The following is a 21,812-nucleotide window of genomic DNA, read 5'->3' as shown; positions in this document are numbered from 1 at the left end:
TTTTGGTGCACTTTCTTTTTTAAAAGATTTTACTGAAAGCTTCAGCCACGTCAAGACCCGTTTTGCTTTTTAAAGAAACGATCCATCCCCAGTGGGCACGGCGATGTTGGTTTAACGTTTAAGCGACGTCGAGTGCGACATCGCATTAACGTTGGAAATGGAAAGTTAGATCGACGTTAATATGCGATGTCATCGCGATGCAATCGCGATGTTTTACGTCGTTTTGACGTTGATTTAACATCGCAACTCGATGTTAATTTTCGACGTCATTCTCACGTTGGTGCGACGTCGCTAACCTAAAACTAACATCGAACCGACGTGCGAATGACGTCGATGCCAACTGGGTCCATACTTTAAAAAAAAGTCAATGACCATGAGCAAATATTTTACTCCGTTGTTGAATTTTGAAAAAGAGCGCATGTCGACCAAATCTGCAGCCCATATTTCATCGACGTCATTCACAAACACTTTTCTTCTTTTGAAATTATGAATCACTGGTTTGTGAAGCTCCTCTGCAAGCTGATCTGTCCATTTCAGACGACTCTCGGGAATTTTTTTTTTTTCGCGACACCCAGTCCAAATTTGGCTTTGGCTTTGATGATAGGAGTGATGAGTTTTCTTTCGTTAATTTCTTTTTGAGTGGGGTTTGGAATGGAGTTCATTTCTTCAAGCATCATTTGATCTGCCAAATATCTGTTTTGTATGTCGCTGAAATATTTATAAGCCAGGTCGTGATGGTATGCTGCATTGTCCACTCTGTCCACCGGTTTGCTACACTCCTGATACATGTCGGTAGAAGTGAGCCTTTTGTCCAAGCTTGTGCCAGGCCCTGAAAAATTCATTCCTGGAATGTGCATTTCTCCTGGGAACTTTGCCCAAGGGAGTTTGATTTTTTTGAAAATTTTGTTGATCGATTCAACCAAGTCTCCTCCTTTTTGAAATGACTCATGCGAAGGAATAAACTTGCTTTTTGTCGTTCCGCAAACGTCCCAAGTTACTTTTATCATATTTCTGTTGTTTTTTGAGACTTAGTTTCTCAAATGGATCGTTTCTGTTTTCCTTTTACATTTCACGCAGTACATTTTTATTTTAAAAAAAAAAATTTTAAATAAAAATGGAAGTTACTGATTTGTCATGGAATATTGGAAAGAGCAAAAGAAACAACAACAAGCTTCTGCCGAGAAGCATTCGAGGAATCATCATCGGAAAGTCAGGTTGTGAAAAAACAACTTTGCTTCTTAATTTGTTTTTAAGACCTGGATGGTTGGATTACGACCATTTACAAGTTTTTGGAAAATCTCTTTTCCAGCCCGAGTACAAAATACTGAAAAGTTCGTTCAAGAGGAATTTACCAAAAGAGGTTATTCTCGATTTGTTCAAGGTACAATACGATATCGAAAAATTAAATTTAAATCCTGAATGTGTTATTAATGACCTTTTAAAAAATTATAATAACAAAGAGAACTTGGAGTGTCAGTTTTTCGAAACAGCTGACGACGTGCCTGAGCCTGAAGATCTCGATTCAAACAAAAGCAATTTGATGATTTTTGGCGATTTGCAATTGACCAAACAAAACAAGTGCGAAAAATATTACATCCGAGGAAGACATTCCAACATGGACTGCTTTTATCGAGACCACTTTTCGAGCGACATGGGAAAAGAAGAGTTTAAAAAGTTTTGCAGACATTGCTGGTCTGAGCCTCACGGATTTGCGGTGATTTGATTTGTCATCAAAAAAGTACGATGGAAAATATCGAAGCGGATTTAATAATTTTTATTTTCCAAACTCGTAAAAAAAATTTTTTTTAAATGAATTAAAAAAATTTTTTTTTAAATGAATTAAAAAAATTTTTTTTTAAATGAATTAAAAAAATTTTTTTTTAAATGAATTAAAAAAATTTTTTTTTAAATGAATTAAAAAAATTTTTTTTTAAATGAATTAAAAAAATTTCTTGCGTAAATAAAAAGATGTCGATTATTTTAGATGTGAAATCAAAAAACAGCGTCATCGAGAGATGCTTCGAGAAGCCAATCGAGTTGGATTCAAATAAAAAATATGAGATGGCAATGCTTGAGTTTGTAAGTTACAACGTTAATTCAAAAACGATCAAAGGGATGAGCGACATTATCAAACCGTCTTATCTATTGGATGGAAAAAGCACAAACATCATTTATTCTTTCTTTGCGGTTGCTGATCCAAATTTTAAAATCGTCGAAAAACCTCGTCACTTGTTTTATTCGCCATTAACGGTAAGCAAAATTTCAAAAATGGAGACACGAATTGTGGATGAAAATGACGATTTGATCGACTTTAAAGGAGAAGAGATTTTTGTGAAATTTCATATCAGAGAATGTTTTAAAAAAAATGACGCATAATAAAAAATGTCAGGCATAATCATCGACGTGGACGGAAATTCCAACGTAATCATAACAAATTTTTTGGACAAAATCGTTTTTGAAAAAGGGAAAAGTTACAAAATGGCTTTTCTCGGTCTAGAAACGTACAACAGCTTTCCAAACATCACCAGCAAAAACAATTCTTTCAGGTACAGCATGAACAACGGAGCCAATTGGGAAAACATTGCCATTCCAGAAGGGAGTTACGACATCATCGACATTAACAAGTCCGTCTCAAACACAATAAAAAATTATGCGTCTCAAAGTGCAAGTTACGTCACTACAAATAAAATCAGCTACTCCCCTGAAAACATCAAAATCGGATCCGACTCCACCACTTTAAAATCAACCATTAAACTTGGTTTGAATTATTTGATGGACTTGAACGTGGAAAACAGCATCGCGTCAGTTTTGGGAATCACAAATTCTAAATACGAGTCCGACGACATTATCAGAATTTCAAGCGTCAACACGATCAGAATCGTCAACAACGTCATAGGATCTGCATACATCAATGGTTCCCAATTAAATTGCATTTACTCCTTTTAGCCAGATGTAGGTCCAGGTTTTAAAATCATCGAAAGACCCACCCATTTGGTTTATCTCCCTGTCAAAGTGCCCGAAATTTCCACGATGATCACTCGCATCATCGATCAAAATGGAAATTTAATCGACTTTCGAGGGGAAGACATCACGATACGATATCACATTCGAGAAGTGAAATAAATATTTTTCCAACGTTAAAAAAATTAGCAGATATATCAGTGTCAAAGTAAATGTGTCTCAGGGACAGGTCGACAAAATAAAAAAGTCAATGACGGAAGGCAAGCCAGTGAGCATCAGGATTTCAAAAGGAGATTTTAACGGAAATGACGCTTGACTTGTGACGGAGAGTCAACATCAAAAAATTGTGGACGTTCTACGTCGAGGAGTGGGACCATTAAAATGAGCAAAACTCAGGTGGAGTACAACTCAAAAGTGAAAGGAGGATTTATTGGAGCTCTTTTGCCTTTATTGGGCATGCTTGCAGCGCGAGCCGCTCCCATGGTTGCCACTGGTCTGTTGACTGGAGCTGCCTCTTCGCTTGGGTCCATTGTGGTCGACAAAAACTCAGGAAGAGGTGTTATATACGTCAAAAGAAATGGAAACGTATTTAAAATGGGAACTCACAGAGGTAACGGACTGTTTTTAACGCCGTGGGTGAAAGGAAGCTCAGTCAGAGATGGATTTTATGTAAAAAGAGGGAAAGGATACGAATCTATCGGCTTCGGATTGCTTCTCGGACCAAACTCCCCATTCTCAAGCGTCCCCTTTTTAAATTTAGTTTTGTGAAAATTTTGACTTAAAGAATTTTTTGGCACATTAAAAATGAATTCCATTGAAACTCCGAGAAATAAAGTGTCTCAAGATCCCATTCAAATTTTAAAAAATAAAGGAATCAAATGGCGGGAGATAGAAAATTACAAATCAATCATCAAAACAAAAAAAGAAGAAGACCAAAGAAAAAAAGAAAAAGAAGTTTTTCGTGCAAGAAAATTTAAACACCTTTACAAAAATTAAAACTTTTCATTACGCGTTCTCACGTTATGAAAAAAATTATACTCAATTTATTCGAAAAAATGTTTTGTCCCAGAACTCCCAATTCCTAGTAGTAGTAATAAATAATGATAATAATAATAATAATAATAATAATAATAATAATAATAATAATAATAATAATAATAATAATAATAATAATAATAATAATAATAATAATAATAATAATAATAATAATAATAATAATAATGATAATAATAATAATAACAGTAATAACAATATTAACATACTAACTGAACTCCAACAGCAACTGGATCAGTATTACTTTCTTTAGTACCAATATAAACAATAGAACCCTTTAATGGTTCTTGATAACCAGAAATAAAACAAAGAACTTTCGTGCCAATTTTCATTCCATTATAGTTGGTTGTTGGAATGAACAGCCTTCTATTATTTTCATTTGATGTTTTATTATTTGAAGGTTGAGTTTTCTCATGTTTATTACTAAAATGAATATCATGCAGTGCAACAAAGCTTCCATATTGATCTTCACATTCAAAATATGGCTTCCCATCACAATTACCAACTTTTCTCTAAAAAAATTTAAGAAAGTTTATATAACTTAAAAATAATGATGATTGCTTTAAAACCCAATATCAATATTCCAGGAAAATAATTTCAACAAAAGAATGCAAAAGATTGAACCCTTTACAAAAAAATTGCAAATAAGTTATGAGTTATTAAGCAGAAGAAAATTAAAATAACATTGAACCCTTTAACAGGAATAAAAATATTGATACATATGTACATTTTTAACTTAATTTTAAAATACTGATTGTCTTGTTTCAAATTAAAGAAAATACTATTCAAAATTAGATTACAATAGAAAAGTTACAGAGCTGTATATACATCAAAAACATTCTTCAAATTCAACTCTTAGGAAATACAAAGTTGGAATCAGCAAATCTTAAGATTAGTAAATGGCACAAGTGTTATATTTATATTTCATTAAATAGAAAAAATGTTATCAAACAATAAATGAAAGACAAAGTAGTTCTTTTGTTTTTTTTCAACAAAAAAAAATAACAGCAAAATGTTTGATTTTTTACACTTTTTATAAACATTTTTCGGATGATATTATGTTTAGTTTGGTTAAAATTAAGTTAAATATAATATGTCAAGAAAGATATACTTGTGCTTGCACTTTAATGTAAACTTATATCAGCAGAAACTAAGATTTTAAATTGCAGGTTACTGAACAATTAAAAACAGAACAATCATTTCAGAGACTTTTGAATAGCAAATGTCATAAACTAATTTTCTTTTAAAAGAACAAGCAAAGATACAAAGTTTCAAAACTTTAACATAACCAGTGGTAGAGTTGAGACTCCTCACCAACAGCTGACTGCAGATGACATAGTACCTTTTGAAGTTGTAGATTTTTAGTATGATGATATTTGGAGGGTTGACATAATTCGAAAAAGCATCAGCAACAACAAAGATATGAAAATTAAATTTATGCTTCCTCATGGTCCAACAAAAAAGGATTGCAAGATCACCTGCTGATGATGTTTGCTGGATTATTTATTGCAAATATATTGATGAAGATATCAGTTCCTATAACACAATCAGGTCAGATAAAAAATATCTTAAGCGACAAATTCAATACCATTGTGAACAGGTTTTAAACTAAAACCTTCTTCATGTATATATTCCCCCTCAATTTTTTAAGAACTTTATTAATTTTTGTCTGACTCTTTACATTTCTTATTTAAATACAAATTCTTTAAGTTATCATAAATCCCTTTTTTACAAACTTTTGTACAACAATAAGTTACCAATTTCTATAACCATCACACTGCTAAAGCTGTTTGTAATAAAACCAACATTAAATCAAAAAAGGTGGATTTCTAAATGAATGATCTTAAGTTTTAAAGTGAAAACCAAATGATATTTAAGGAAAAAAAACTTTGCTATTTTTGACCATTTTTGCGGGTAGTGAATCCAAAGATACAGAGAAAATAACCCAAGTCTCTAATACGGAGGTTGATGTTGATGTTGCTGTTGCTACTGCTGTTGTTAAAGAAGGCTCCAATGACATTTTTCTTCTTTTTAATGGATGGATAGTTTTTGAACTTCCAGCCTGATAGTTTTGAACTTTCCAACTTCCAGAATGAGAAGGCTGTATACCTGACATGTCCTTTACTTCAGAAAGTAAAGGACATGTCAGGTATACAGCCTTCCTAGTTGTATACCTGACATGTCCTTTACTTTCTGAAGATTATACAACTTTTTGTCCTCACTACAGAGGCATTCACCATCTTTTTTTGTGGTGTCAAAAACTTCATTCAAAGAATCATATTTTCCTTATTTTACACATTATTATCGGTCTTCAGCACTTGATCCTAATTTGTGTGTATGATTTAGATTGACAAATTTGGTAAATTTAGCTTTCTTTTGCTATAAACTTGTTACTTCCTTCTCAATTTGCTATATACATTCATGTCTACCTTTAATGGATTCCCCAAGAACAGATAGCAACCAACAAGTAGAACTTTTAGTGGTATCCTGCTATTATTTTCCAATCATTTCTCTTAAAGTGGAACAGTTCTTCTTTTCCTAGGTGACTTATGAAATCGTACAAGATTCTTTGCTCAAATCATCTTATTTCTTTCAGAAGTGGAATCATTTTTCTAACATTAAGAATGAAAATAGTACTTAAATATACTTTTTTAAAAAAAAAAGATCATTATAAAAGTTTCTTTATCAAAAAGCTTATATATTATAAACTTTGCTTATTTCCATAAACTTCTAGACAACTTCAAAAAGTGCTAGAAAATTCCAGAGATTTCAAAAAAAATCCAGAGCATTCCAGAAAATTCCCCAAAGTTCTAATAGGTTCAAGAAAGTTTTAGAAAGATGCAGAAATCTATCTATACTGGTTGAAACTATTATTTATAAACCATTTTCGAAATATAGTGTTGTGCATAACCTTTTTAAAAAAAAAGTAAAATATTTTCATTTCATTGAGTAAAAGATCAATTCATGACACAGAAAATTATCTTATAAAAAGCTAAAAAGTTGTAACCATAATAAACATATAAACATACATACATACATACATACATACATACATACATACATACATACATACATACATACATACATACATACATACATACATACATACATACATACATACATACATACATACATACATACATACATACATACATACATACATACATACATACATACATACATACATACATACATACATACATACATACATACATACATACATACATACATACATACATACATACATACATACATACATACATACATACATACATACATACATACATACATACATACATACATACATACATACATACATACATACATACATACATACATACAGATATGGATAAGTATGTCTGAGTATCTTAGAAATATTAAATGCTTTAACAAAAAAGATCAACCTTTGCAAAAAAGGAGGCTATTATTTCTTAAAGTTTTTTTTTTATTAGTTTTTTTAAAGACTTTAAGGTAAATGTACCAGTAATTGACCTCTTAAGAGGTAAAATTCCATATCACTGCTATGTCTTTAATATTGTTTGCCAATTATATAGTCTTAATAGTTCTAACAACTTACCATACTATGTTCTAACATACTTTTAAGCAATATTTTACAAAGTACTATCTTTTCATGTTTTGGTAGCTGTTTTTTTTAAGCATGATTTTATGTTAGTAATTGACCGTATAAAAAATTTTTTTTTCAGTATTTGACTGTCCTTTGCTTTATTAGTTGACCATATTTCAATGAGAGAAAAATGAAAGCGGTGATAATATTTTATTTTATTTTAGTGAATATAAAATTGCAAAGACATTTTGAATATTTTCGAAGCGATGCCACACAAATACATCATTAAAAATGAAATGAAGAATAAGCATTCATTTCTGGTATGAGGTATGAACCATGTTGAGAACACAAGTTTGGATGGCGGGTTTTCTTTCGTATTTCTTCCCTTATCTATACTTCCTTTACTGGCCACCAATAAGAAGCATATTACGATGAATTAAGATAAACAAAGGAATTACTGAATAATTGACCACCCTGGTATTTTACTAAACTTTTTAATTTTTCTGATCCAATATTTGACCACCCTCTTAACTGACTACAGATGGATTGTAAACAGACAATAAATAACTTTTAATTAGTATCAAACATACCTGTTTCATAATATAATCATCTAATATTTAAAAAAAATGTACTTACCTTTTAAAATTAAACTTATTTCCAACATTTTCTTAGCAAATTGCATAAGAAAACTTAAAAAATTTGACAAGAGCGTAGCACATCAACATTGATATTCAACTACCCTTTTTCAAAGCTGCCAAATGATTCCCGAGTTTAGGTGGGTACAGCCAAGTGGTAGGAGAGTACTTTCCCGCTGTTTTTAAAATCGTTTTACCAGAGTAGGGCTTACTTTAACAATTTTACTTTTAAATGGTCAACTACTGGCACATGGTCAATCACTACCTCATTTACCTTAGCTATATATATATATATATATATATATATATATATATATATATATATATATATATATATATATATATATATATATATATATATATATATATATATATATTGATAATATGGCAAAAAAAAACTAACTGCATTTCTTTTCAGATATTGTGCAGTATTTACAATGAAAACCTTTCAATGTAGAGATGCAGTAAAAAAACAGAAAGTACTTTACTTTAATTGAAGCATATTTTTAAGAAAACAAACTGTTTATGAAAAAAAAAAAAAATGAAACAAAAACAAAGCAAAACAAAAAAAAAACAGAGAAAAAAACAAAAGGGAACTTTTCTTACATCAAACTCTACACCAAAGAATATGCCTTTTTCCCACATAATTGGACCTTTATACCTAATTCTTGCTTCAAAAACACCACTGTTAGTTTCAACCTGGACCAAATCACCAGTTTGAGCTGACTTTCCTTGCCTTAATTTGCCTGGTTCATTCAGAATTCCAACACGATTAGCTCCATTGGGAACAGCTTCCATTAAAGAGTAATATTCTTTTCCAAGATAAAAAACTTGAGAAATATTTACTGTAACTGTGTTTTGAGGATTATCAATAGAGCGCAAAAACACTTTCATTTTATTACTAGGTTGCTGATCATCTGAATTTTCTTCTAAAAAGATTCCTTTTGAAGCTTGCCATGTTTGAGAATTATTTGGAAAAATCTTTGAACTTTTTGACTTCACTTCTCCTTTTACATCTTCTTTAAGAAGATAGTATTTCTTATCCCAGTGTTCAGATTTCAGTGACATATTCTAATGCAATAAAGCAAATATCTTTATTATATCCATGTTATCAATACAAAAACTTACTTAAATTTTAACATGAACATTTGTATATTTCATTTATTATGCAATTTAAGTATTAAAAGTAATAAAAATAAATAAATAAAAAAAGTAATAAAACACTTTCAATTCTTATTGATCTAAGATTAAAAAATACTTCCTATAAATTATTCCATTTTAAAAGAAAGATAAGACATAGCGGTTTTAAATTTTTTATATCTCGATATGTTGTTACAAGACAATGCAAATAATTTAGTATAACCTTTGCCTTTCAGACTTTGGAAAAAATCATCATAGCATTTTTCCAGATGCACATCTTTCATGTTTTTTTAAAAAAACAATACCTTAAATAATACACTTTGACATATGTTTAAGTGTGAACACTTAAAATAACTTCAAATGCATGAGACTTAGTAGTTTTAGAGAAAAAAAAGGAAAAAAAGAAAATACGTATGTATACGTATGAAATTGAAAAATGTATTATTGGGACTTATGCTTATGTAAGTTACGTAATTACAACAGTTTTGTGATGTTTCCATTCTGAATTTTGAATGAAAGTAGTTTTATGTAATTTCAGGTCTGATTGTGAAACAATTAACTTCTAGACAGTTCAAAATAAATTTATTTATACAATAACTAGATTTAGTTATTGTTTATCGGACAGTTTTTAATCAACTTAACATAATTTCATAATACATATATATTTTTTAAATTTCTTGGAATAATATATTTTGTCTCAAAATTGTACTTCGGAAAATTGTATTTAAAATATTTTACTTTAGAAATGTACTTCTGGAAATAAGTTAAAAAATTCCCGTAAGACAAGATGACATTTTTGGGTTAAACTAAAATTTGTTCATACCAAATAACGTGCGGTAATTCTGATCCCCCATGGCCTAAAAAAACAAAGAAAAATATTTTTAAAAAATCTTTGTGAAATCCCGCGTAGACATCAGATTTGTGCAATTGAACGAGATGAGGGATTGGAGATCATGATTACAGCAAAAAGTTGATTAGCTTTGCAACAGTTGTACAGAACATTCTTGATAAAGAATAATATAAATATAAGATTGTTCATAAAATTTCTAACCCAGAGAAAATCAAAAGTTTTCGAAAATGCGTTGTTAATTTAAAATGCGAACATTGATAAAAATTCTTTTTTTTTTTTTTTTTTTAAACACTTAGAACTTTGTTATGTATGTAGGTAATAATGGATGCATGCAAGCATGTATGCGCGATTGTGCGTACCTTTATATGTATGTATATATGTATAAATCCATTAAGTTATTCCCTACGTTGTACAACTTGTCAACATTTGAAAAATATCACATTATTTAAATATTTTTTGAAAAAAAAAAAACTTTTCATGAGAACAAATAAAATCTTTTTAAAGAACTACAAAATATCTTCATTCTCAACCTATGTTCAACTTCCAGAACTTTCTTTTAGCATTTTAGGCACCTCTTACACTAAAATGTTTAAAAAATATCTTTAATACCAAATTAATGCCGAAGTTTACTTTTATTACTGTGTTGTATTTTTGAACCATGACCATGGCCGCCGAGAGGGAGGGGGGGTGGACGTGGAAGATTCCTGGGGCCCCGTGTGTGTACGAGTAATTTTTTAAAATAACTTGTAAAAGATTTAAATAGTTTTGACTTTTAAAAAATCTAATTAATTTTCATTTTTTATTTTCAATGACCAGAGCACGCTTCTAGTGGTCCTGGGTATATAGTTGATCATAATGAGGGCCCGTTAAAAAAATTTTCTCAGGGCCCGAAATTTCTCTTGGCGGCTAAGACCATGATCCATTTTTTTGTCTAAAGTTTCAATTGGCAAACTAAACAACCTAATAATAAAATAACAAAAATCGTATAAATTTCAACAAAAACTCTATAACAATAATAACAAAATAGGAAAAATAACAAAATAGTAAGAAAACTAATAACAAAACTCTGTTACTTGGAGCGCGAATTTCGTGTCTTTATACCTTAAATTTAGTATGAAAACTATCACTAAGTATTTTTAAAACGAACAGTTGAAAAGCATTTATAAAACATTCATCGGAATTAGTTACGCTACATTTTTCAAGAACTTAAACTGCACTGCAATGTCATTAACAACCTTCACGTAAAAACAGTTCTCAGCAGTTTCAGTGATTAAAAGAACTAATTTTTTGCGAATAACAAAACTCTACTATTTGGAACACAAATTTCGTGTTTTTGTAAATTAAAATTAGTATTAAAACTGTTAGTAAGTACTTTTACAAAGAGTCCGAATAAGAGTAATAACCCAGCCGGCACGCAACGTTGTAGTAACGTTGTATTTATGTTAGATTTTTAGTAAGTACAACGTTGCCGGTTCGGCAAAATGGAAAGGTTTTGTAACGTAAAGTTCTTACGTAAGATTTACGTTAGATAATAACGTTATACAAACGTCAAATTCTAATGTTAGATTAACGTTACACTAACATAAATTTAATTTGGAAAATTATTGGCGTTTTATATTAACGTAAAATATTTATTGTAATTGTGTTTAATATTTAATATTAATATACTGTTATATTCATATAAACCTGCCGAAGCCTATGGCTTCGTGTTATGGTTTTTATATGAATATAACCGTATGTAAACGGTTTATATATGCCTTTAATGTTAACATACTAACATTAAATGTTTAACACAATTACAATCAATATTCTACGTTAATATAAGGGTTTCTTATCCCTTACAAGGCGTTAGAAAAACAGTTTTGGGGATACTCAAACTAAAAATACAATAAATGTTTTTAAAGACTTTATTTAAAGATGTATTATGTATTTTTTTGTATATTATATAGCATATATTATAAATTTTTTAAAAAAACTGAAAACTAATAATTGTTCAACAATCACTTGCTTTCTCAAATAATTTTTTTGCTTCCATTTAAAAATGGTGAGAACTTTAAGATGCATCCTATTTGATCTTTTATTTGTGCTTCCGGCGAAGACTGGTGCATTAGCAGGATGACTTCTAAAATATGACATAAGATACTGTTAACGGGATGTTAAAAAAATAGTTAAAAATACATTTTTCTTATAACTGACTAGTTGCTTGATTTTTTCTTAACGTTAACTTTCAAGATACAAGACTAAGATATATCTAAGTATACAAAAAATATGTAAGGAAGGAGAGATAGATAGAACAATATTAATATATTTAGATCTTCATCATCATCACTCATAAAAACCTCAGAGTCTAGGTCAGAACTCTCAGTTCCAGAAATATCTTTATGATCAGAAACACAAAAAAAAATCGTTATAGTTCTCCATTTCAATGTTTTGGAAATCAATGCTACTCTCCACTTCATTAATATTGGATTTGATATGCAATGAGTTGTCAATTTCTTCATTTACAAGAAGATTGTTTAAGGCTCAATTACTTTGCCGCCATTCCCTCAAGTTTTGATTTTTCTCTTGTTTATTTATTTTTATTATTCTGAAATAAACCTAAATTTTAGTAGTTTTGACAATAACAAGATGATAATAAAAACTGAACATAATAAAAAAATAAAAAATAAGAAAACCTAAATTTTTAATAATAATAAAAAGGTAACTACATTTATCCTCGGATAAAATTTTACTGACTCGCCTTAACTACGCCGAGTAGCAGATTTAATTGGATGAGTATTAGGCTCCTACCAATTTGATATTTGTTTGTAATTTCCTTGCATCTAAAGTGAAATACTAGACATATTACTCACATTTATTATAAAAAATCTAAACTTAGCTATAAATTTGGATTCAACTAAAGGAATATAAAATAGTAGCACAACTTTTCAAAATTTAAAATGAGATTAAAAGAAGAAAAATTGTAATAATGAATACCCAAATACAAATGTTACATCATGGTTGAACATTTCAAATAATTGGATACAAACTTTTATTGTGGAAATTCAAAAAATTAAAATTTGAACAAATTTAATGACATCGAGCTAAGTATTTATAATTTATCTGAGAAGTAGTAGATTCAGAAATAGTTGTAACATAATAATTTAAGAATAAAAAATTGTTCAATATCATAATAAAACATTCTATAACATAAAAAAAACCTGTTCCATAATTTATAGAACAGGTTTTGACAACGATAAAAAATCAAATCAAACCTTTATAATCGATATTTTACTACCTTTTATTAAATCTTTTATCAGCAATTCAAAGTTTTTTCTACTTGTACGCTGTTTATTTAAAAACATTTTTTTTAAAATTCTTCGATTGTCTTTTAAAAGACAATTCAAACCTTTAAACTTGGGTAATTACCTTCGAACTAAACTTATAAGTTTAGTAATTATATTTTAACAAATATATTTCCTATCTTCTCTTACGCCATCTTTAAGAAGAAAAAAAAAGCAAAAAGTTACGGTAGGTTTTTTTTATAGTTAGCAGAACTACGTTAACATTTTTTTGTTTTTTTAACGTTGTGTCAACGTTAGCTCAACGTTAGAATATTATGTTAAAAAGATTACGTTTACACAACGTTAGATTAACGTAAAGTAACGTAAAACGTTATTTTAACATAAATACAACGTAAATACAACGTTGTGTGCGGGCTGGGAAGTAGCTTAACGGCTCGTTTAATGCATTACTAGATACCATTCGGAGGAAAGTCCCAAACGAAACTTGAAACAACCTATGCAAAGGTCGAAATCTAAAAGAAACTTTTTAATAAATTGCTTGATAGTTATCGGAAGTTGGTTTGTAGAATGTCACTCAACCCGCATTGTTTTACGCTCATCCGAACTTCCTCCACCCGAACCTTGATGCTGTTAGTGATGAGGTTTTATCAGGACATGCAGCTGATGGAGAAGTGGTGATAAAGAAGATGGGATGACGCCATGATGGGTAGCTTAGTTCATGCATGGTTTATCTATGGTGCAACAATTGGTCCACCATCAGCAAAAAAGTATAAAACCAAGCTTACTCTTGACCACTGTACAATCCATGGTTCATGCATAAAAGCAACTTTTCAAGCGGTGTAAGCCCAGTTTTTCGCCATTTCTCATTTAATGTATTACTTTAGGTTCGTTTTAACTGCTTTTCGTTATTATTGTTATTTTTTGTTAATAACAAAGAAATTAAACGAACGTTACATTTTAAATTTAAAGGAAGACTTAAGAAAAGATCTAGAAGAAAACATAGTCATAAGAATACATAGTCTGGAAACACGGACCGTTTCCATTGTTTTCCGATTTTAACTTGAAAACTGCACAACGACCCGGCGAACCTGCACAAGTTTAAAAAGTGGCATCTTTTAACAGCGATTTCGAGACAAATAGTGATTTAGAATGTTTGTTTGACGTGGTTGAAGGAGGATTTTTGAACAATGACATTAACTTAGTTACAGATACAGATTCTATTGTTTCTGATATCGATATTTATAGAGATAATGTCGAACAACATGCATGCATTCAGTGTCCCAAAGTTTACAAGACAATTAGAGGTTTAAAGAGACACATTGCATCGAAGCATATTTTAGAGAGTTTTGAAATAGGTTCTTCCAAAATGTATAATACATTGTCACCACTAAAGCTGAAAAGCATAGTTGAAGAATGTGCAAGTTTATTGCAAATGGACATGTGTCTGCCATTTGATATAAGAAAACAGTTCTCATGTGAGAAATTTAGTTTTTCAATAGATGATGCTGAAAATCTTTGCCAAAAGTTAAAACCAATAATAGAAAAGTTTAATGGCAATAGTGATTTATTTTATCAAGATTATTATGGATTGTTGAGCGAAAATCTACTAGCTTCACACTTCAGCGACCTAACTTTGAGTAATACACTACTCACTGAAATGTCTTCTCTTATATTAAACAATCTTTCTGATATAAAACCAAATACTATTGAATCTGTAAATACAACTCAGGAAATAACTGATATAGAGAGAAAGAGTTTACAATATCTTATTGGATATATTTTTCAGAGAGTGTATACTAAATTCAAAGTATTTGTAAGAGTTCGTTCCTTTTCTTATGCCAAAGACATTATTGAAAAACATAAGATGAGAAAGAAAACCTGCAAGACTCGTTCATTGCGATGCGAAATAAAGAAAGCAAGTGAAGGAAATTAACATAAATATTGAACATAAAAGGCTATTCTCATAGCCACATTTTTTTAAAACATTAATGGCATAAAACTACTTTAATTCTGTTTAAAATTTTACTTAATAGTTACTTAATTTATTAAGATGGTACTTCAATAAACTTTTTGTTAGCTTTTTGTTGTAAATCTCATAGTAAATTCAGGGTTATGATCAATTGCGTATATATATATATATATATATATATATATATATATATATATATATATATATATATATATATATATATGCATCACACTGATTTAGAGATAGATGAGGGTACATGCATAGACTGGTTTAGGGAGAACCTAGAAGTAAGTTGATAACACATTGAAAGGTTTGGGTTAGGGCAGGGATCAGCTTTTTTTCATTATTCTTCCTTTTTCTAAAAAAACACACTTAAAGTTTAACTTAGTTGTACTTGATGGATGCCCGCCAATTTATTTTAATAAAATACGCCAATTGTATTTTGTTTAGAAATATTTTTTGAAGAAAAACAATGCCTTTATGCTAATTCATTTATAGTTACTTTTACCATTGTAAATGACAAATAATGCTTTTAAAACATTGTGGTTATGAAAATAACCTTTTTTTTTTCAATTCATAAATGTGAAAAAGCAGAACTTAATAATGGTTTTTAATTTGAATTAACTTTGAACTATTTTTTTTTCTTTTTGGTAAAGGATTATTTTCAATATCCATGATATTATTGTTAGTAGATTGAATGTTACCAGTAATTGGGCGAACTGAAAACTGTGACTTGATTGTATTGTCATTGTAGCCAAAATCTTTGATAGATGGATTATCTTTTCTGCAACCAATTGCACGTTGTCTTCCAAAATAGTTTTCAAGGTCATCTTGGCAGAATCTTTCAGAAAATACAAATCGAACACCATTTTCAAGTAAAAATTTAACAACTTCTTTGAATGAATGCACTGTAATCTGCAAACCATAAGTTTGAGAAGAAATAAACATTTTTGATTTTGAGTTCTCATCAAAACTTCCTTCTTGCTGATCTATAGATTCTTTCCACAATTTAAAGTATAAGAGGAAGTTATCTAACCAAGCAAATCTTGAATCATCTACTGATTCATAAGGTTTTAAAAATGCTTTTCTTTTTGTTATATGCTCAACACTGTTCTTTACATTCAAACAATCAAAAAACACATCCATCATTAAACAAAATTCTGCAGTTCCAGCAGCTTCTGGTGGTCCAAACTGCTTTAAAACATTTCCTACCGTTTCGCTCAATACTTGGGAGGCAAGACGTACCTTCATCACAGAATATGGTGTTAAGTTTACATGATCGCTTGTTAGTTTAGGAACAAGTTTTAAACCTCTTTCTAAATCAGAATTGTAAAATGTTGAAATATGATTCCAAAGAAGAAAAAATCCACTATTCCACATGTAGTGTGATTTACATCCAGAGCCAGAATTACTTAGGCAGTTTCGAGAAGTTTTGATTAGATGAGGAACATCTGCAAAAAAAAAGATGAATCTATTATCATTACTAAATAAGTTTTTAGTGCGATATATAATGTTTTTCTCTAAGCCACCATCTAATTTCTTATGCATTTTAAAAAACTTCCTATTTGGAGATGCACCATCTGCAGTTGCAGCTATAACTTTCAAATTTGTACTCTCCAGATAACGCACTGCTTTCCAAAATATTGGCATAAGTTGTGTTGATGTTACTCCAGTTGTAGCAAATGTTGCTAGACTATAGGAAGGTGGGTTTACTATACTTTTAACGGAATCAATTCGTTTTTTCAAAGAGTCATCGATGAGTCTGTCTCTAGTAATTACGTTAATAAGCTCATTACTCCATTTCTTATTTGCATCATTAGTTGGAGTAGGAACTTTGAAAATGCTGATACCTTTGTGTCTTCTTGAAGTTGAACAACCAAATATTGCACAATTTTCACCAGGCATATCAAAAAAATCAATTTCAATAAAACAGAAAGACAACTAAAAAAAATAACAGGCAATTGCTAACAACAACAATCTTTTTGTGCAGGTTCGGAAGTCCGGAAACGAGAAAAAACAGTATGAAAGAGTTAAAACAATGCGCTATTGTTCGCTTCCAAACTATATCTTTCTTATAACTATGAAGAAAATGACAAAACGAGGCGTTATTTATCATATCAACGCGTGCAAAATATTTCTATAAGGATACCTTTACTTACTTAAAAAAACCTGAATTGATAAATTTGACGAGGTTTTTTAAAAATAATTTCAAGTCGTCAGACTGTGATAAACACTCTAAATATTCGATTGAGCATTTCGTTGTAATTTGATAAAAACTGTGAGGAGGGAGAACAAAATTAAAAACAACGATCGAAATCAACGTACACAAGATGATTCATCAATTCTTCGTATAAATAAGTGAAAAAGCGTAAGAAGAAAAGTTAAAAAAAACAACTGGGAAAAGACGAAAATACGAAGACTCGTCAACCTGCCACATTAATAGAAGATGAAAAGGTATTGCAACTGAAAAACAACCAAAAACTTTAAAAACACGAAAAAAACAACAACATATATACAGAGGTCTTTAGAGCGTCGGATGAGTACGGTCGTTTCTTAACGCTACTAGTTAAACAACTCCTCAAATAATGAATGCATATTGAAGTACTACACTCGTTTTTTAAAAACTTATAATTCATGATTGGCTTTACACTGTTCCCATCAAGAAATTAACAGATTTATAATCTTTAATAAGAAATAATTATACGAGGAAACAAACATTTTAAAAAGAATTGTTTTCTAAATTATTAATTAAACATACTGTAAACTGTACACAAAACCATGTGATATATAAACATATGGAAAACCATAATATACTATCGGCAGTGGTGTAGCCGTAGGTAGTTCTGGGAATGCTCAGCCTCCTTGGTTAATTTTGTTAGTGCGTATTGGCTTAGCTCTCCACTTTTAAAATTTGAAAAAAAAGTTAGTATGGTCTAGTAAGACTTTGACCAGAAATCAAAATTTGACTAGAATTGTTTTCTAGGTATTAAATCAACATACTAGAAATTTGGTCCAATGGCTCTTAGTTACACATTTTGAGCAACAAAACCCCTGGACATTCTCCTAAAATATGTCATTCCACCTTAGGCCCCCAGTGAAAAAAGTTGTTTTTTACATTTTTGGAATAGAAAAATGGTTTCTGATGAAAAACAAAGCAAATAGTTTTATACAAGGTCTAAGAATATCCCAGCTAATACAAAACGTTCAAGAAACGTTCGTAGAACCTTAGAAACGGTCGGGCACGTTCTAAGAACGTTTCTAACGTTATTCAAACGTACTCGAAAGTTTTGTGTTAGTTGGGATGTTCCTAAGCGTGAATATTGCGTGAAGCTTTTGTCGAGCGTGTGTATTGCGTGAATAGCGAGCGAGCGTGAAAATTGCGAGCGAGCGTGAATGTTGCGTGAAGCTTTTGTCTAAGCGATATTGCGTGAAGCTTTTGTCGAGATAAGACGCATTTCTTTTCTAAAAAAAAAAAATGGCTAAAAGTTTAACAATCACGCAAATGAAAGAACTATTAGAAGCTCATGAAAATACTTTGTTAAAAATCTTTGGAGAGAAAATTGACAAACTTGAAGTGAAAATAGAGCAATTAAAAAACGAAAACATATTACTAAAAAATGAAATTGCTACAATAAACAACGGGATGAACTTCCAAAACGAAAACTACGAAAAAACCATAAAGGAAACAAACGAACTTAATGAAGAACTAAAAAATCAAATCAAAGAAAATAAAAAAAGAACTTCAAGCGAAATTTTTATAGACAAAATTGCTGAATTAGAAGATCGCAGCAGGAGAAACAACTTGAGGTTTGAAGGTTTTGAAGAAAAAGAAAACGAATCATGGGAAGAAAGCGAGTCGAAAGTAAAATATTTTATTAAAGAAAAATTAAATATAAAACACGACATTCAAATAGAAAGAGCCCACAGAACTGGAAAAAAAAATGAATCTGGACATAAAAAGCGACGAACAATAGTTGTAAAGTTCCTAAACTATAAAGACAAAGAAAAAATATTACAGCATTATAAACGACTAAAGCTTTGGAATGAACGTATATATCTCAACGACGACTATAGCGAAAGAACGATTGAAAAAAGAAAAATACTCTTTGCAAAAGCTAAAGAATTAAGATCCTCAGGTAAGTATGCAAAAGTTGTCTATTATAAACTTATAACGCGCGATTAATAATTACGATAACGAAAAGAAATTCTTTAAAATGTGCTCAAAAAATAATTACAAAAATGAATGACTTTCAATCGCTAACCTATAATTTTTATGAAAAATACATTACGTCAGATGAAAACGCAGACCCAGATGTAAATTTTTTTAGTGATATGTACACGGACAGTTTATATTATTACCCTAGCACCATTAAAGAATTTCTTTTTAAAAACGTAAATGATACAAACAGTGAAAGAATCAGAATCCTCCACATAAATATAAGGAGTTTAAGCAAAAATAATGAAAACTTTCGACATTTTCTAGAAGAAACTGAAAACATTTTTAATATTATATGTCTTACGGAAACTTGGTGCCCTTCTATCGAACTTGAAAATAATTCTAATTTTCATCTAAAGAATTTTGAATTAGTCTCATTAGAAAGACAAACAAATAAACGCGGTGGAGGAGTTTTATCTACGTTAAGGAAAACGTTGCGTATAAAGTTAGAAGCGATTTGAGCGTTTCTGACAAAGATAAAGAGATCGCAACCATTGAATTAATTATTAACAAAGGAAAAAACATACTTATAAGCAGCTGCTATAGGCCACCTGACGGCGCGTGCGAAAATTTTAGCTTTTATTTGCAACATCATATAGTTCACGCTGGTAACAACGAAAGAAAAAAAAACTTTATAATTGGGGATTTTAATTTGGACTGTCTTATTTATAACAAAGACAAAAAAGTGAGAAGTTTCTATGATGAAATTTTTTTAGCTGGCGCAATTCCTTTAATCAATCATCCAACTAGAGTAACAAAAAATTCTACTACTCTCATTGATAATATCTTTACTACAGACATCTTTAATAACTCCATCCAAAAAGGTATCGTAAAAACTGATATATCGGACCACTTCCCTATTTTCCTAACCCTTAACACAACATTATCAAATAAAATTAAACAAAATAGAACTGTAAAAAAACGAATTTACAGCGACAAAAAAATAAATGATTTTAAACATCAACTATCATTATTTCATTGGGGCACATCAACTTTAATGAAGATGCAAGTACTATTTATAATAAATTCTTTGAAACATTCTACTCAGTATATGACGCGAACTTTCCAGTATGTAAAAAAGTTATAAGTCATAAAACCTTCATTAGTCCTTGGATTACAAAAGGCTTAAAAAAATCTTCGAAAATAAAGCAGAAGTTGTATATTAAATATTTAAAAACTAAATCTTCTGCAAATGAAAAAATATATAAAAATTATAAATATTTATTTGAAAAAATTCGCAAAAATCTAAAAAAAAATTATTATACTAATCTGATCAATAAGTTTAAAAATAACTCAACGCGCACCTGGTAGATAATAAAAGAGATAACAGGAAAATCAAAAAATCACCTAAGTTCCTTACCACAAACTATAAAATTTGAAGATGTAAATATATGTGAACCGAGCAAAATTGCAAACATATTTAATAAATTTTTTACTGAAATTGGAACCAATTTCTCTAAAAAAATTCCTTTGACCGAAAATTCGTTTGAAGACTACTTGTGTCCTATAAATAAATCTCATTATAACAATGAGTATTCTTCTGAATTATCCCACGACGAGCTCGATATAGCCTTTAAATCTTTAAAAAGAAATAAAGCTATTGGTGCTGATGAAGTAAGTGGTAATATAGTTGCAGAATGCTATGAAAGTCTGAAAGATATTACTACTAGAATATGCGGATTCTGAGCCATTGATACCTTTCCCATACTTAAGGAGAGTCCTACCCAAGCCTGTCGAAACCTGCAAGTAATTAATAAAAGTTGTTGTCCAAATCTTTAAAATTTTCTAAGAAGGTAGATACAAGATGGCGCCCAATCTCGAAGCAAAGACCATAAATTTCTAAGAAGGTGGTCGCGGATTCTGAGCCATTGATACCTTTCCCATACTTAAGGAGAGTCCTACCCAAGCCTGTCGAAACCTGCAAGTAATTAATAAAAGTTGTTGTCCAAATCTTTAAAATTTTCTAAGAAGGTAGATACAAGATGGCGCCCAATCTCGAAGCAAAGACCATAAATTTCTAAGAAGGTGGTCGCGGATTCTGAGCCATTGATACTTTTCTATACTTAAGGAAATTCAAGATGGCGTTGTTATTTCTAGGCATGCATTGATATTTTTCAAGATGTGTATTTTGTCGTTTAA

General features: G+C 30.2%; 2 protein-coding genes and 1 pseudogene across 4 annotated transcripts in view; 2 read left to right on the top strand and 1 right to left on the bottom strand.

Annotated features, from left to right (window-relative positions):
- Positions 1–9,664, bottom strand: part of LOC149880663 (uncharacterized) — a 47,193-nt gene extending 37,529 nt beyond the window's left edge. The window contains exons 1-3 of one of the 2 annotated variants that reach the window (XR_016445761.1): positions 9,578–9,664; positions 8,821–9,285; positions 4,228–4,526 (exon numbers count right to left, since the gene is read on the bottom strand). Coding sequence is in view for 1 of the 2 variants with exons in the window: in XM_090069232.1 (XP_089925358.1) it covers positions 4,224–4,526; positions 8,821–9,282 (765 nt within the window). In the remaining variant the exon portion in view is untranslated. Of the gene's footprint in view, positions 1–4,223; positions 4,527–8,820; positions 9,286–9,577 lie in introns of both variants that reach the window. The other variant, XM_090069232.1, reaches the window with a different exon arrangement.
- Positions 9,665–14,190: 4,526 nt separating this feature from the next.
- Positions 14,191–15,421, top strand: LOC149880662 (uncharacterized). Its single transcript, XM_090069237.1, has 2 exons — positions 14,191–14,284; positions 14,595–15,421. Exons 1-2 carry the CDS (start codon positions 14,191–14,193, stop codon positions 15,419–15,421), a joined length of 921 nt encoding a protein of 306 aa, XP_089925363.1.
- A 3,492-nt stretch (positions 15,422–18,913) lies between these two features.
- On the top strand, positions 18,914–21,359 carry LOC149880661 (uncharacterized; annotated as a pseudogene). The gene is made up of 2 exons (XR_016445765.1): positions 18,914–19,607; positions 20,033–21,359. The product of XR_016445765.1 is annotated as an uncharacterized LOC149880661 (transcript).
- Positions 21,360–21,812: the final 453 nt, after the last annotated feature.

Source organism: Hydra viridissima, unplaced genomic scaffold, assembly GCF_058129835.1.
Source record: "Hydra viridissima isolate aposymbiotic clone 2 unplaced genomic scaffold, HvirCarnegie_v1 scaffold_12, whole genome shotgun sequence".
NCBI lineage: Eukaryota > Metazoa > Cnidaria > Hydrozoa > Anthoathecata > Hydridae > Hydra > Hydra viridissima.
Note: the sequence above shows the minus strand (reverse complement) of the source record. Positions and strands in the feature narration are given on the sequence as shown.